Source organism: Schistocerca americana, chromosome 4, assembly GCF_021461395.2.
Source record: "Schistocerca americana isolate TAMUIC-IGC-003095 chromosome 4, iqSchAmer2.1, whole genome shotgun sequence".
NCBI lineage: Eukaryota > Metazoa > Arthropoda > Insecta > Orthoptera > Acrididae > Schistocerca > Schistocerca americana.
Genome location: NC_060122.1, coordinates 386,061,094 through 386,079,284, shown reverse-complemented (window position 1 = coordinate 386,079,284; position 18,191 = coordinate 386,061,094). Strand labels below are relative to the sequence as shown.

The window sequence follows — 18,191 nt, the reverse complement described above, 5'->3', positions numbered from 1 at the left end:
GCTTAAAAATGTGCTGCTGGAAACAAATGAACAATCTTCCTTGAATGAGCCACAATAGTGGTCGGAGAATATTTTTTTCCAAGCCAATGTGCACGCGTCACCTCGAACTAGGTCAGTGACTTAGTGAGGCGAACCTTAGTCCTGGACTAACGTTCCGTCAGTGAACGGAACAATCAAGTGTAGGCAGCCCTTCATTTTAAAACCCCACTTGGATTTTACAGAGAATGAGCTTGGATTTATCGTGAATCTCTTATCGAGCGTAAAGCCGCAAACGACGGAAAAAATCACAGACCATTGCAGTATTTAAAGAGGACAGGACAACGGACACGCAGTATTACAGGCAAATATCCTTAACATCGGTTTGCTTGCAGGATTCTTGAGCATAGTCTGCGTTCGAATATAGTAAATTTCCTTGACAGAGAAAAGCTTCAGTTCAAAAATCAGCACGGATTGAGAAAGCATCGCTCGTGCACGGTGCCCTACGAGCTGTTGGTGAATGGCAATAGGCAGCTTCCATATTACTAGATTTCTGGAAAGCGTTTGACACAGCGACCTACTGTAGAATGTTAACGAAGTTCAAGCACACGGAATAGGTTCTCACATACGTGAGTGGCTCGAAGACTTGTTGAGCAATAGAACCCAGCCCTCGACGGCGAGTGTTCATCTCAGTAAGGGTACCACCAGGGCTGTCCCAGCAAGCGCTATTATTTTCTATATGCAGAAAAAACTATCTGACGGACAATGTGAGCAGCAGTTTACCGCTGTTGGCTGATGACGCTGCGGTGTACGGGAAAGTATCGTCGTTCAGTGTCTGTAGAAGGTGACAAAAAGACTTAAACAAAATTTCTATTTTGGCGTGGTGATTCGAATGTATAAAAATGTAAGTAAATGCAGATGAGTTGGAAAAACACTCCTGTTATATTCGAATACATTACTATTAGTGTGCAGATTAGCACAGTCACGTGATCACGTGCGTAGGTGTGACGTTACAGAGCGATATGAAATAGAACTAGCGAGTAAAATCAGTTGTAGGGAAGGCGAACAGCCTAAAACGGTTTATTGGGAGAGTTCTAGGAAAGTGTAGCGCATCTAGAAAAGGAGAACGCTTATCGAACACTAGTGTGACACATTCTTGGGTAACGTCCGAATGTTTGGGAGCCCACCAGGTCAGATTAATGGAAGTTATCGAAGCAGGCGGGTGCGGCTAGATTTGTTACCGGTATGTTCGATCAGCATGTGAGCATTACTGAAGTGTTCTTTGAACTCGAAAGGGAATCCTCGTGGGGAAGACGGCATTCTTTTCGTGAAACACTGTTGAGAAAATTTAGACAACCGGCATTTGCGACTGACTGCAGGACTATTCTACTGCGGCAAACGTACATTTCGCATAAGGGCCCTACCGTGGTTTGTGGAATATGTGTAGGCGTAGGACCCAAGATCGTTGTATTTTCCGTGAGGCACTTACCCACGGAGTCACTTTATTTTGTGTTTAACTTTTATACCCCCCCCCCCCCCCCCCCCCCTCCAATCACTCGGATGAACTTCCACGCGTTTTTTTTATGTCTTACAGTTTGCCATTTGGGCGGTGTGTAGTCGTAGTTGTAGTGAAGCCGAACATGAAACTGATCGGTTCACATATAACTTCCTGCAGACGTGCTATATTACGTTAACAGCAGTGCCACTCACCTTTCCGCAGCCCCAGGCTGCGGAGCTGCGCGAAGAAGTTCTGAGGCCGTCCTTCAAATTCGGGTCGCGTGAGCACCTCGCGTATGAGGCTCCTCGTGGAAACGATGACGGTCAGCTCGCCGCCCAGATGTAAACCAATCACGGGTGATCCGTATTTCTGGGCCAAGTACGTGAAAGCCTCGTGCTGCGATCCCAGCTTCTTGCTCAGCCGGCAGATGTCCTGGTAGTTGCCCACCAAGGGAAGCCAAGTCGGACCTGCGGAAGTAAACAATAAGTCGTATTTAGAGTCGTTCATTATTAGTGCTTTAGCGATATTTTCCAACTAACGTGTCTTCTACGTTATACATTTAATTCCTTGAAAGCAGGGTGAGTTCATGCACATTCTAGGCGCAAATGCTGCAATCAAGTACGTATTCACGAATGAGTCTGCTACAACCATTCAACTGTTTGACTGGCGGACAAATGTATGATACTATGGTAAGTATTCCCTGTATATAAAATAATTAATGCAGAGACATTTGTCGGGTTTGCCGCCTGACAGTATTGTGCAAATCTCACAATGCTCCAGCGATTCAACTGTTCGACGTCTTCAGGTTGTGAGAGTTTCTGTTGTCACTGCTGCGAAACGCGACTGATGATAACGGCGCGGAGGCGTTGAAATTTGTCAGGCAAGGAGCAGCAGATAGTCGTGCGCGGGGAGGGACTGGTTTACTGTTACCGTGGAGAGACCGCTATAAAACATGTTTACGTCCGTTTTATTTGCACACCACTGCGCATTCAAAGGAAAATGGCATACTTTTAATGAAATTTCCCGCTCGCATTCAAAGAGAAATGGCATACGTTTTATTTATGCGATATCCGGCTAGCTTTGGAAGAGAAATGGCATAATTTAAGTGCGATATTTGCGGTATACTTTAGCGCATTAGCACATGATCACCGGCCGCTACTGTTTATCGGTCTACTTTAACAGCCATCTGCAACACCATAGCTCAAATGCTTCGATATACACTATGTGATCAAATGTATCCGGACACCCCCAAAAACAAACGTTTTTCATATTATGTGCATTGTGCTGCCACTTAATGTCAGGTACTCCATATCAGCGACCTCTGTAGTCATTAGACATCGTTAGAGAGCAGAATGGGGCGCTCCGCGGGACGTGGTCAGGTGATCGGGTGTCACTTGTGTCATATGTCTGTACGCGAGACAGACAGTTGAAGAGGGTTGTAATGTGTAATAGGCAGACATCTATCCAGGCCGTCACACAGGAATTCCAAACTGCGTCAGGATCCACTGCAAGAACTATGACAGTTAAGTAGGAGGTGAGAAAACTTGGATTTCATGGTCGAGCGTCTGCTCATGAGCTACATATCACGCCGGTAAGTTCCAAACGACGCCTCGCTTGATGCAAGGAGCGTAAACATTGGACGATTCAACAGTGGAAAAACATTATGTGTAGTGACAAATCACGGTACACAATGTGGCGATCCGATGGCAGGGTGTGGGTATGGCGAATGCCCGGTGAACGTCATCTACCAGCATGTGTAGTGCCAGCAGTAAAATTCCGAGATGGTGGAATTATGGTGTGGTCGTGTTTTCCATGGAGGGGGCTTGCACCTCTTGTTGTTTTGCATGGCGTAGTCACAACACAGACCTACATTGATGTTTTAAGCACCTTCTTGCTTCCCGGTATTGGAGAGCAATTCGGGGATGGTGATTGCATCTTTCAAGACGATCGAGGACTTGTTCATTATACACTGCCTGTGGCGGAGTGGTTACATGACAATAACATCTCTGTAATGGACTGACCTGCACAGAGTCCTGATCTGAATCCTATAGAACACCTGTGGGATGTTTTCGAACGCCGACTTTGTACCTGCCCTCACCGACCGACATCGACACCTCTCCTCAGTGTAGCACTCTATGAAGTATGGGCTGCCATTCCCCAAGAAACATTCCAGCACCTGATTGAACGTATGCCTGCGAGAGTGGAAGCTGTCATCAAGGCTAAGGGTGGACCAACACCATATTGAATTCCTGCATTACTGATGGATAGCGCCACGAACTTGTAAGTCATTTTCAGCCAGGTATCCTGCTACTTTTGATCACAAAGTATTTTTAATTTCATATTTCACAGCCGTAAAGTGCTACACTCCAAATGCAGCTCTTAACCAGCCCTTTCCTCACACACGATTTACGCGAGCTTCAACGACATTGCTTTCCTTTCCACACGAAACGACAGTTTGAAGAATGAAATAGAGTTTCGAATATTTGCAGGGGGCTACAGCTACACGCCCAGGGGAGATGTCGGACACCGGTCCTCGAATTTCGAAGGCACTGCACTTCCAAAAACATTGCTCGTATCTTATTCTGTCCATTGTTGATCTTGGGTGCAGGAGGCGTATATACAGGGCGTATTATAATTATCAGCGGAAACTGACGCGGGTGAAAATATCCTATAATAAAGCAAAACCGTTCCAGTAAACAATGGTCCACGTCTGGTGTGAAGTCGGTTGCTTGACGGTGCGCTTGGTGCGGCCGCGCCCGTTGCCAGCGCGACGTAAGGCACAGAGGCTCGCACTAGGTCGTATCGCTTCTAGTCGGGCGTGCCTCACAAGGCGAAGTGATGGGTTTCACATAGCCTCTCCTTCCCAAGCGGCTCTTTCCGCCTTCCCATGGTGGCAGACGTTAAGGTCGGCATTTCTCGGGCCCACCCGAACGCTGCCTTGCGACAAAAGGGAGAACTGCGACCCAACCCGATGTGAAAGCGATGGGTGCGTGGCACAGGGGAAGCTGTGTCAAGGGACCGAACATCAGTCTCTACGTTCATAGGGCACAGACCAGCAGGTGCTCTGCATGCCGGCGACCTCCTTTGTCGGCGTGGGATCACGGCGCGAGTCGACAAGTGTGCTTCGCCGAGCCCGTGGGTAACCTGGACGTGTTCTGCCAAACCCAGGAGGTGGTGACATCACCTGGGCCAGGTTAGCTGGGTCCAGACCGCCGAACGTCAGGGTGACCGGCCCACAACCTGAGTAGGAGTGGGTCCTTGGCCGAGAGTTGGAAGCTCGGGCTAGCAAGCGGCGAAGGACGAGAGACAACCAGTAACAATCATACCGATTTAGACTCCGTGCACCTTCCCTGTTCCGCCTGGCCTGGACTTGGCCAGCCGCTTCACGGCTGGGATCCGCCTTGCCTTAGATTAGGGGGGAGGGTGTGCATCACCACTGATCAATTCACGCATCAATTGAGGCATCAGATATAAGAATTAGGTTAATATGTAGAAAGATAGGATAAAACTTCTTAGTATAGCACTGCAGCGAAACGAAGTCGTCGGCCAGCCCAGTGCAAGGGGCACGTTCACTGGGGTTAGCTCGGTGGGCAAAGCCAACAACAATCAGGTTTATAGATCACTGGCACACCTGTAACGCTGCAGGTAGCATAGGCTAGTAGGGTAAATTAGATGTATCTTAATAACAGATTCCAGAGAAAAATATATAATAATTAATACTTAGACATAGGTAAAAACTAAACAATGGAAGGCTAGAGATCCCTGTAGTGGTAGAGCAATTATAAGTACTTACCGTAGCGTAGAAACAATAGCTGCAAAAATGTAAAATATGAAATCAGGGCCCATCAATGTATTTAGGTAGTGGGTTAACATGTATAAGTACAATAAATGAATAAAGAGTTTTTTTTAAAAAAAAAGCAATGGTCCATTGTTTGCAAATTATTTGTAAATTTGTAGTTACAATCCAATACTATCTTCAGTAGGAGAAACTGCCTTTGTTAGTACATATGTACTTATATCTGTTGAATGTTTGGCCCAAGTTTTGTAAATGTTCTCTCAAATTATCGAGTCGCATTTCTCACGACGTCCGCAGAGGATTAATAATAAAGTCTTGCAGGTGTTGGTGGGATTGGACTCCCAGTGTTGCATGATGGCGAAGTGTGGAGTGCAGTGGTAAAGGCCTGTTGTTCACGCTGGGGTGCTAATGAAACTGTATTAGCGATTTGCACGTTTACTGTTTTTAGTTTTGCATTTGAATCATGTTCTCCGTGGCAGCAGTGGACACAGTAGAAGTGGCATGTGGGATTGGGATGCGCTGATGCGTCCATCTCAGAGGTCTCGAGGTTGTCAGCATGGTCAGGGCTGCCAGCACAGTATAAGCGGCGTGAAGCTAGGTAGCCAGTTCAGTTGATGGCAGTGACGCTCAACAGCGTGATGACTCGGTTTACTAGGACGCACTCAAGGAAGCTCCCCGGAGCTCTGTATGGAACGGTAGTGGTTGTGCAGAGTTACGTCATGGCCTCTACACCAGAGGAAGGCGATGGACACTTGTCTAGGTTTACAGATGCAAGTCGTGTTGTAGCAGCTAGCGCACCTCCCCCGAACAGTTACAGTTCAACAGGGCACCAAACTCAGTTTGGCCTCCAGAGGGCAGCTAATAGAAGGCTCGAACTTGGCAGAATATTATGCTCCCTTCACAGTGAGGCCATACTGCCGAGCTGGTGAATCAGATACCTCGCTCGAGCGATGTGTATCAATGGCCTCGGTTGTATGTCATGCTGTTTCCAGTATCAGATCCCCTATCTATTTGACATTCCAATGCAGACGTTGCTTAAGTGTCTGCCTTAGCTTGGCGTGGAGGTGGCCAGGGAAACGCTTCAACAAATTTTACATTCAGCTAGGATATTTTTCTGTGGTGCAACAGTGTTATGGAATGTGAATTAGTAAAGTAATGCTACTAACTGGCGATCTGTATATATTTTACCAAGAGCAGTGGCGAACCGTTTAGCACACTAGACTATCAATCGAGAAGACGACGGTTCAAACCCGCGTCCGGCCATCCAGATTACATCTTCCGTGACTTCCCTAAATTACTCTAGGCAATCGTCGGGATGGTTTCTTTGAAAGGGTACGGCCGATATCCTTCACCATCTTTGACACAATGCGAGCTTGTTCTCCGTCTCTAATGACCTCGATGTCGATGGGACGTTAAACCCAATCTTTGTTCCTTCCTTCCTTGTACATATTTAACTCACTGCTATCATGGTCTTATACGGCAAAGAGATGATCCATTTCACTATGTGTGGTGCTTCTCAAACAGCGAAATTTTTTCTTTGTTCACAAGCTCTATGGTGAAAATATATTGTGAGTGAATTTATGATAGTACTGGGAATAATAGCTGTGGAGACTGCAGAATTCCATCTGCCACTGATGCCGATGTGGACGCAACTAAGACGGCGCGTGAAGTCCATCCGATCTGCTGCAGAGCTATATCTCAGATCCCAAATCAACCAGGGGGTACCCACTATCAGCTAGCGAAATGGTCGAGTGGTGAAAGCAGTTCAGACACATGCCCAAGCTTCCAAATATATTACTTTTGAATACATTAAAAACAGTCTTGATCACGATTTATTTATCAAGGTGACCGGTTTCGACCACTGCTGTGGTCATCTTCAGACCATTGAGTAGGAACCTCTTTCTGTTGGAGAATCTCCTTAGGTTAGTTAGGTTTAAGTAGTTCTAAGTTCTAGGGGACTGATGACCTCAGATGTCAAGTCCCATAGTGCTCAGAGCCATTTGAACCATTTGAACTTGACATCTGAGGTCATCAGTTCCCTAGACTTAGAATTACTTAAACCTAACTAACCTAAGGACATCACACACATCCATGTCCGAGGCAGGATCGAACCTGCAACCGTAGCAGCAGCGCGGTTCCGGACTGAAGCGCCTAGAACCGCTCGGCTAGAATGGCCGGCTGATGTACTCGACAAAGCACAATACATGTGCGTTGTGGATGGATCTCCACCGCATTAATTGTACTAACTGAGAAAAAGTAATTACTGATAACATACCTATTCAAAACCAGTCTTACAAAATTGCTATAACAGTAATGATATTTGAAAATATTTTAGTTTTGTGACCTACATAGAATCGAATCGTTTAAGTTTTTACCCTTCAGAAAATTTCATTTGGCCCCTCAGGGGGTAATTACCCCAAGTTGGGAACCACTGCGCTAGCGTGTAACATGGCGGTGTTCAACGTAACTACGTCGGCGCGTGAGAAATAGCGTTCTATAACCGAGTTCCTAACTGCAGAGAAGTTCGTTCTACACATGGAGCACCACCTTCTTCAGCATGACAATGCCAGACCACAGACGTACGCTCCGACATCTGCAACAGTCCGACGCCTTGGATCCATTATCATCGATCGTTCTCCATACAGAGCCGACATGGTCCCATCCGGCTTTCATCTGTTTCTAAAACGTACACACATCTTCGAGGACTTCGCTTTGATAATGAGGAAGTGGTGTAAGCAGAGGTGACGTTGTTGCCTCGTCAATAAAGTCAAACATTAAACAGTGAAGGTGTCAACAAACTGGTCTCTCGTTGGGAGAAATATGTTCGTCGCCAGGATAACTATGTTGAGAAGTAAATTTTTCGATATAAAGAACACAGGTGTCGAATGGTGATAAAGTTTACTTTGTGTAAAATGTTGTAAGAGTTTTCAGACATTCGGACATTACTTTTGACTACGTCCTAGTAAATGTGTTAAAATTTGTAAACTTTCAAATTTTATAATTGAAATGTCGTCGTCTTTCCCCGCCTGAGCGAAGTTAGATAAGCCGGAGCTATTTACTTTTTAAGTATTATGTGGTGTTGTGAATGTTGTCTCTTTCTGTGTGTTACACGTACCATTACGTATGTCTTATTAGATGCGAATAGAGTGACGCTGAAATAACTATTCTATTTGGGAACTAATATCGAGCAATAATTGATATTAACGGAGTTGAGAAACGTTTGAGGGGAATATTGTGAAGAACAGTGGACAGTATAACCTTTGGAATTGATTCAAATATATCAAAAATTTTTACTGATGGAATCAGACAGTCGTCTTGTTTTGTGAGCTCAACTATTTACGGCATACCAGCTATTAGTTGCATTATTAGTTAGTTGAGAGATAATTACGTTACTTAATGTTAATGATAGTCTTTGGAAGTTATCGATATTGAAGACGAAGTGCCGTCCGGGGTGGCCGAGCGGTTCTAGGCGCTACAGTCTGGAACCGCGCGACTGCAACGGTCGCAGGTTCGAATCCTGCCTCGGGCATGGATGTGTGTGATGTCCATAGGTTAGTTAGATTTAAGTAGTTCTAAGTACTGGGGGACTGATGACCTCAGAAGTTAAGAGCCATTTGAACCATTTTTTGAACTATTCTTTAGTACACCCGATGTGCCCCACCAACCAGTCCCTTCGTTTTGATACTGCAATGAGTCATTACTGGTGAAAATCAGAAATCTCACCCGTGCTCAAATATACCTACAAAGAGCAAATGCCTAAATGAGTGCACTTGGAAACATACACCGAACCGTACTTGAAACTATAACTAAAGCATCCCGAATACGGTGACGTCGGAGTTTACTAAGAACGTTTCTGTGGGTGTCAGCCACACCTAAAGACAGAAATAAGTGGAGCAGCAGCATAAAAACAAGTTATTGGTCTGTCATTTGTGTTGTGGAAAACAGGGGCAGCGACGGCCATGGTTGCTCGTTTCTGTTTGTTGTAAGCATGTTGCGTCAAGGATATATCGCTTTACCTTACGCAGAAAGAAATATTGCGTCATACAGCAATAAAAACAGTGTGGCAGTTATCCACACGACGAATAAGAATAGATTATCGATGAGGGATGACATGGTCACCTTGAAGATAATACCGATGCAAAGATTGACAATATGTAAATACTAAAACAGTTTATGATTACAAATATTGTTTTATTCAAGGACCGGTTTCCTCCGTTATGATGAATCTAAAAATGATCATAGACTGTTTCTGTCTTTACATATAGATTTATCCGATATTTTTTCCATTAATGCGAAGTCATATCGTCAGTGTTTATTGCAGTCTGCCTCAGAACATCTCCTACCAACTGGTCCCTTCTTCTTGTCAAGTTGTGCCACAAACTCCTCTTCTCCCCAATTCTATTCAATACGTCGTCATTAGTTACGTGATCTACCCATCTAAACTTCGGCATTCTTCTGTAGCACCACATTTCGAAAGCTTCTATTCTCTTCTTGTCCAAACTATTTATCGTCCATGTTTCACTTCCATGCATGGCTACACTCCATACAAATACTTTCAGAAACGACTTTCTGACACTTAAATCAATACTCGATGTTAACAAATTTCTCTTCTTCAGAAATGCTTTTCTTCCCATTGCCGGTCTACATTTTATATCCTCTCTACTTCGACCATCATCAGTTATTTTGCTCCCCAAACAGCAAAACTCCTTGACTACTTTAAGTGTCTCATTTCCTAATCTGATTCCCTCAGCATCATCTGACTTAATTCGACTACATTCCATTATCCTCGTTTTGCTTTTGTTGATGTTCATCTTATATCCTCCTTTCAAGACACTGTCCATTCCGTTCAACTGCTCTTCCAAGTCCTTTGCTTTCTCTGACAGAATAACTATGTCATCGGCGAATCTCAACGTTTTTATTTCTTCTCCATGGACTTTAATAACTACTCAGAATTTTTCTTTTGTTTCCTTTACTGCTTGCTCAACATACAGGTTGAATAACGTCGGGGAGAGGCTACAACCATTTCTCACTCCTTTCCCAACCACTGCTTCCCTTTCATGCCCCTCGCCTCTTATAACTGCCATCTGGTTTCTGTAGAAATTGTAAATAGCCTTTCGCTCCCTGTAATTTACCCCTGCCACCTTTTGAATTTGAAAGAGAGTATTCCAGTCAACATTGTCAAAAGCTTTCTCTAAGTCTACAAGTGCTAGAAATGTATGTTTCCCTTTCCTTAATCTATTTTCTAAGATAAGTCGTAGGGTCAGTAGGACCGGCTCTCCCAAGACCATCAGTAGTTCCAATGGAATGTTGTCTATTCCCGGGGTTTTGTTTCGACTCACGTCTTTCAGTGCTCTGTCAAACTCTTCACGCTGTATCGTATCTCGCATTTCATCTTCATCTACATCCTCTTCCATTTCCATAATATTGTCCTCAAGTACATCGCCCTTGTATTGACCCTCTACATACTCCTTCCACCTTTCTGCTTTCCCTTCTTTGCTTAGAACGGCTTTCCATCTGAGCTCTTGATATTCATACAAGTGGCTCTCTTTTCTCCAAATTTCTCTTTAATTTTCCTGTAGGTTCAAATGGTTCAAATGGCTCTGAGCACTATGCGACTTAACTTCTGAGGTCATCAGTCGCCTAGAACTTAGAACTAATTAAACCTAAGGACATCACACACATCCATGCCCGAGGCAGGATTCGAACCTGCGACCGTAGCGGTCACGCGGTTCCAGACTGAAGCGCCTTTAACCGCACGGCCACACCGGCCGGCTTTCCTGTAGGCAGTATCTATCTTGCCCCTAGTGAGATAAGCCTCTACATCCTTACATTTGTCCTCTAGCCATCCCTGCTTAGCCATTTTGCACTTCCTGTCGATCTCATTTTTGAGACTTTTCCTTTCCTTTTTGCCTGCTTCATTTACTGCGTTTTTATATTTTCTCCTTTCATCAATTAAATTTAATATTTCTTCTGTTACCCAAGGATTTCTACTACCCCTCGTCTTTTTACCTACTTGATCCTCTGCTGCCTTCACTACGTCATCCCTCAGACCTACCCATTCTTCTTCTACTGTATTTCTTTCCCCCATTTCTGTCAATTGTTCCCTTATGCTCTCCCTGAAACTCTGTACAACCTCTTATTCTTTCAGTTTATTCAGGTCCCATCTCAAATTCCCACCTTTTTGCAGTTTCTTCAGTTTTAATCTACAGTTCATAACCAATAGATTGTGGTCAGAGTCCAGATCTGCCCCTGGAAATGTCTTACAAGTTAGTACCTGGTTCCTAAATCTCTGTCTTACCATTACACATTCTATCTGATACATTCTAGTATCTGCGGGATTCTTCCATGTGTACAACCTTCTTTTACGATTCTTGAACCAAGTGTCAGCTATGAATAAGTTATGCTCTGTGCAAAATTCTACCAGACGGTTTCCTCTTTCATTTCTCTCCCCCAATCCATATTCACCCACTATGTTTCCTTCTCTCCCTTTTCCTGCCCTAGAGTTTCAATCACCCATGACTATTAAATTTTCGTCTCCCTTCACTACCTGAATAATTTCTTTTATCTCATCATACATTCATCAATTTCTTCATCATCTGCAGAGCTAGTTGGCATATAAACTTGTACTACTGTATTAGGCATGGGCTTCGTGTCTATCTTGGCCACAATAATACGTTCACTACGCTGTTGGTAGTAGCTTACCCGCAGTCCTATTTTTTATTCATTATTGAACCTACTCCTGCATTACCCCTATTTGATTTTGTATTTATAACCCTGTATTCACCTGACCAAAAGTCTTGTTCCTCCTGCCACCGAACTTCACTAATTTCCACTGTATCAAACTTCAACCTATCCATTTCCCTTTTTAAATTTTCTAACATTCCTGCCCGATTAAGGGATCTGACATTCCACGCTCCGATCCGTAGAACGCCCGTTTTTTTTCTCCTGATAATGGTATCCTCTTGAGTAGTCCCCGCCCGGAGATCCGAATGGGGGACTATTTTACCTCCAGAATGTTTTACCCAAGAGGATGCCATCATCATTTAACCATACAGTAAAGCTGCATGCCCTCAGGAAAAATTATGGCTGTAGTTTCCCCTTGCTTTTAGCCGTTCGCAGTACCAGCACAGGATGGCCGTTTTGGTTAGTGTTGCAAGGCCAGATCAGTCAATCATCCAGACTGTTGCCCCTGCAACTACTGAAAAGGCTGCTGCCCCTCTTCAGGAACCACACGTTTGTCTGGCCTCTCAACAGATACTCCTCCGTTGTGGTTGCACCTACGGTACGGCCATCTGTATCGCTGAGGCACGCAAGCCTCCCCACCAACGGTAAGGTCCATGGTTCATGGGGGTAGGTGGTTCTTTGTGAGCAAACTTTTTTCGGGCAGTTTACGTCTGTCTTCAAAAGACTGCCTGTTCAGTTCTTTCAACATCTCAGTGACACTCTGCTGCGGGTCAGACAAGTCTGTGACCATTCGTGCCGTCATTCTCTGTGTACGTTCAATATCCCCTGTTAGTCCTCTTTGGTATGCTTCTAACAAATTTCAGCAATACGAGTACTCTATGAGTGGTCGCACGAGTGATTTACTAGCAGTCTTCATTATAGACTGATTGCTTTTCTCTAGTAGCACACGAATAAACCGCGGTCTGCTACAAGCCTTACCCATGGCCGAGCCTATGTGATCGTTCCATTTTATGTTCATACGAATTGCATTCAAGTTCTAAGGCCTCCGATTTTTCTTCTGATTAACTACTCACCCGAAATTGATGAAACTGGCGTTACTTCTCGACGTAATTGCCCTGCAGACGTACACATTTTTCACAACGCTGACGCCATGATTCCATGGCAGCGGCGAATGCTTCTTTAGGAGTTTGTTTTGACCACTGGAAAATCAATGAGGCAATAGCAGCACGGCTGGTGAATGTGCGGCCACGGAGAGTGTCTTTGATTGTTGGAAAAAGCCAAAAGTCACTAGGAGCCAGGTCAGGTGAGTAGGGAGCATGAGGAATCACTTCAAAGTTGTTATCACGAAGAAACTGTTGCGTAACGTTAGCTCGATGTGCGGGTGCGTTGTCTTGGTGAAACAGCACACGTGCAGCCCTTCACGGACGTTTTTGTTGCAGTGCAGGAAGGAATTTGTTCTTCAAAACGTTTTCGTAGGATGCACCTGTTACCGTAGTGCCCTTTGGAACGCAATGGGTAATGATTACGCCCTCGCTGTCCCAGAACATGGACACCATCATTTTTTCAGCACTGGCAGTTACCCGAAATTTTTTTGGTGGTGGTGAATCTGTGTGCTTCCATTGAGCTGACTGTCCCTTTGTTTCTGGATTGAAAAATGGCTTCCACGTCTCATCCATTGTCACAACCGACGAAAAGAAAGTCCCATTCATGCTGTCGTTGCACGTCAACATTGCTTGGCAACATGCCACACGAGCAGCCATGTGGTCGTCCATCAGCATTCGTGGCACCCACCTGGATGACACTTTTCGCATTTTCAGGTCGTCATGCAGGATTGTGTGCACAGAAACCACAGAAATGCCAACTCTGGAGGCGATCTGTTCAACAGTCATTCGGCGATCCCCCAAAACAATTTTCTCCATTTTCTCGATCATGTCGTCAGACCGGCTTGTGCGAGCCCGAGGTTGTTTCGGTTTGTTGTCACACGATGTTCTGCCTTCATTGAACGGTCGCACCCACGAACACACTTTCGACACATCCATAACTCCATCACCACATGTCTCCTTCAACTGTCAATGAATTTCAATTGGTTTCACACCACGCAAATTCAGAAAACGAATGATTGCACGCTGTTCAAGTAAGGAAAACGTCGCCATTTTAAGTATTTAAAACAGTTCTCATTCTCGCCGCTGGCGGTAAAATTCCATCTGCCGTACGGTGCTGCCATCTCTGGGACATATTGACAATGAACGCGGCCTCATTTTAAAACAATGCGCATGTTTCTATCTCTTTCCAGTCCGGAGAAAAAAAATCGGAGGCCTTAGAACTTGAACGCACCTCGTAAAAAGTGTTACACCCAGGTATCTGTATGAGTTTAGATTCCAACTCTGACTCAAGGATATTATAGTCATAGGATACTACGGATACTACACTTGTTTCGTTTTGTAATGTGCACAACTTCAATTTTCTGAACATTTAAAGGAAGTTTCCAAGCTTTATACTACTTTGAAATCTTATTAAGATATGAGTGAATACTTGTGCTACTTCTTTCAGACTCTACTTCATTACAGATAACTGTTTCATCTACGGAAACACTGAGGCCGCTATTAAAATCGTCCGCAAGGTTATTAATATACAACATGAATTTCAAGATATACAACACTCTTACCTGGGTTACTCCCGCAGTTACTTCTACATCTGTCCATGTCTCTCCATCCGAGATAGCTTTGTTCCCTCCCTACCAATCCAATCATAAAAAGTCTCCTGATATGCTATACGATAATACTCTGATCCAGGGCGCATCCTACAGCATTTTCTCAAGCAATAATAGAATACAGGCGATTGTTTTTCATGAATTATGAATTATTTAAATTAGCCCATGGTTATGTAGGTTTGATTTTGTGTTCCTAAATGCACGGCTTTGAATTACCAAACCTGAGCACAGACAATTTATATCGCAGACGTAATCTTTAAATGAGCAAATTTCCGCGAAGTACGCGATTTAGCGGAAGCACCAGCGATCACACAGATGTGCAACCTTTTACATCTAACGTAGGAACCTTTTACCGTATTACCGTAATGTTAGGTTTAAGCTGAAATTAAAAATCTGAAATAGCAAAAAAAAATTGTAACGACTGAGATGAAAACGCTGGATATCAATAAAAATGCCACGTTAATACTTACAACACCCGTTTGCTTATAAAGCTTCACATCTGTTCACGTTAATTGATTTAATGCATTCTTTTTCTTTTTCTTGGCCTATACCCCGTATCGTCGCAGGGTTATCGACACGGGGTCGTCATGCTGATTATTGCTTTTGGCAATGTTAGTGGTAATGAGTGGCGGGGTGCCCTTCCTGTCGCCAGAATTCACTCCCCCTCCCACCCCCACCCCCAATCTCCCCAACGCCTCCCACTCAACCCCTGGAATGGAATCTGTGTACCCTACCGTCTGTGTCCAGCGTCAACGCATGCGAAAGTGCACGAACGTTTTCTAAATGTGGGAACCCGCTTAAAAACCACATATAGCCTGGCTATCACAATTGATTTATTCCACAACTTTCATAATTTCTATTTGTAGTGTCGGCTGGGGACACTGAAATTGAACAAAATATGTTCAGAAAGCTTAATTTTTTGGGGTGGTTAGAAAAAGAGTTGCCCAGGGTCAATATCCGACTACATCAATGTGGAAAACCTCCCAAAACCACCATCAAGCTGGTCTGGAAGCAGCCTAGCGCTGCCCCAAGGTTAGCCTTGTCTATGCAGTTCATCACATTAGTGTGCAGTATGCCAACTGGAATGCATAATTCGTAGCTCTGTGGCTGCATGTGGCGTTGTGTTCCACTCATAGACATCTATACTCAGCAAACCACTGTGAAATGCATAGCAGAAGTACGTCCCATTGCCCCAGTTATTAGGGCTTTTTCCCATTCTATTCAAGTATGGAGCATGGGGAAAATATTTGTTTAAATGTCTCTGTGAGTGCTATAATTAATCTATTTTTATCCTCACGATCCCTGTGGGAGTGATATGTACGGAGTTGTAGTATATTGCCAGAGTCACCAGTTAAAGCCAGTTATCGAAGCTTTGTCAGTGGACCTTTTCGGTGTAGTTAACGTCCTATTTGGAACGGATCCTACACACTTAAGTGATATTTTAGGATGGGTCGCACGAGTGATTTGTAAGCAATGTCGCTTGCAGACTGATTGCATTTCCCTAGTATTCTACCAAAAACCTGCTGGTCTTACCCACGACTTAGCCCACGGGGCTGTTCCACTTAATGTCAGTATGACGTGTTGTACCCATGTATTTTTGTGAACTGATCGATTCCAACTAGGAACCCTTGATAGTGCTGTCATAAGATATTACGTTTTCTCATTTTGTGAAGTGAGCAGTTTTACGTTTATGAACATTTAGAGCAAACTGACAAGCTTTGCCACCCTTTTGAAATCTTATCAAGATGTGACGTAATATTTTGTGCAGCTTTAACCAGGGAGTACTTCATTACAGATAAGTGCATCATCTGCGAAAAGTCTGGGTTACTATTATGTCCGCAAGATCATTAATGTATAACATGGACAGCGAGGGTCCCAACACACTTCCCTCGGGTCCACCCTAAGTTACCCCTATATCTGTCGATGACTCTCCATCCAAGAAACATGTTGCATCCTTGCTACTAATAAATTTTTAATCCAGATACATATTTTGTTTTTTGATAACTGGTGTAGGTGAATCAAATGCTTTTCGGAAATCGAGAAGTACTACATTTACCTGGCTGCCTTGATCCATGGCTTTCAGTATATCATGTGAGAAATGTGCTAGTTGTGTTTCACATGATCATTGTTTACGAAATCCGTGCAGGTTGGTATGGAGGAGGTCACTGTGTACGACATACTTCATTATGTTTGATGTCAGAACATGTTTTGAGATTATAAAAGAAATGGATGTAAAGTATACTGGACGGTAGTTTAGTGGGCCACTTCTACCACCCTTTTTGTAGAAGGGTGACCTGTCCTTTCTTCCAGCTACTAAGAACGGGTTGTTTCCTCGAGGGATCTACTGTACATTATAGTTAACAGGAATGATAACTCATCCAGAAACTGGGAGAAGAATCTGATAGGGATGTCATCGGCCCTGAGTTTGTTCAGTTTAACAATTTCAGTTCTTTCTTAACACCACTGATACTAGTATCCATCTCACTCATCTTTTCAATGGTACGAGCATTCAATTGGAGCATTTGGAGAATTACTGAATAGGATTTAGTGTTGCGTACAACACCTCACCAGGAGTATCTTATGGGATAGGAGTTTGTATTAGCTCTTGTCCGTCATAATTTTAATGCGCTACGACAGTAGCAAGAAGTCGATAAATATATCACACCATAGGAACAAAACAGGGTGTTTGGGTATCACATAATGTACTCACACAACAATTACTTAGAGCTAACTCGATCGTACCCCTTTAGTATAAAGCGACTCTGCGATCAGTCCGACAGGAACACAGCTATGCTGAGTGGCCAGCGTATCATCCTGCGCCTTATGGCTTCATTTGAGTTCAGTACGGAGTTGCATGGAGCCTGCATACTGCTCTCCAAGCCGTTGTCAGCTGTCGAGATCTTTCAGTCGTTAGTTCTCGTTCAAGTAACTCCTCAATTGGCTTCACAAGACTGAGGGCACGCTATTCCAATCATCCCACCAAGGACAGATCACTCAGTGGCAGAACCGAAAAACGAATCCGGGCTGTCCATAAGGATATCAGCCACGCAGGCCCGTCAGATACAGAGGTGGACTCACCTGTAACTACACAGGGATCAGTTAAGAGCATCAAATGGAAGCAATAGCAAGATTAAAAATCAGTCGATAAAGAACATTTACACCTGGAAACAATATATGATAATTACTTTTCGCTTTGTAAAATTTTCAATGTTTCACAAATTGTCGCGAACCGTATCTTAAATATACATAAGAGTAATATATAACAAACATCAAATAATGAAATGTGAACTGCGACAGTAGAACTGCCGAACTGTCCAGCAGTTTTAGATATGCCATTTTTTTTCACAGTTAAACACAATGCATAGATTAAGTTCTCTTCTTGATGCCTACTAACGATTTTCATAATTGACTCAGATTTTAATGTTGGTTACAAAGACTGAACTGGTATTTTTATTTTCACAAACAGCACCAAATTTACTTTGACAATTTGGTAAGCTGCAGGGTTTTAAAGAAATCCACGTCACCTA

General features: G+C 43.9%; 1 protein-coding gene across 1 annotated transcript in view; it reads right to left on the bottom strand.

Annotated features, from left to right (window-relative positions):
- LOC124613986 (methyl farnesoate epoxidase-like) overlaps positions 1-18,191 on the bottom strand; it is a 326,569-nt gene that overhangs the window by 227,228 nt on the left and 81,150 nt on the right. The window contains exon 2 of the mRNA XM_047142773.1: positions 1,687-1,941. Coding sequence (XP_046998729.1) covers positions 1,687-1,941 — 255 coding nt within the window. The remainder of the gene's footprint in view (positions 1-1,686; positions 1,942-18,191) is intronic.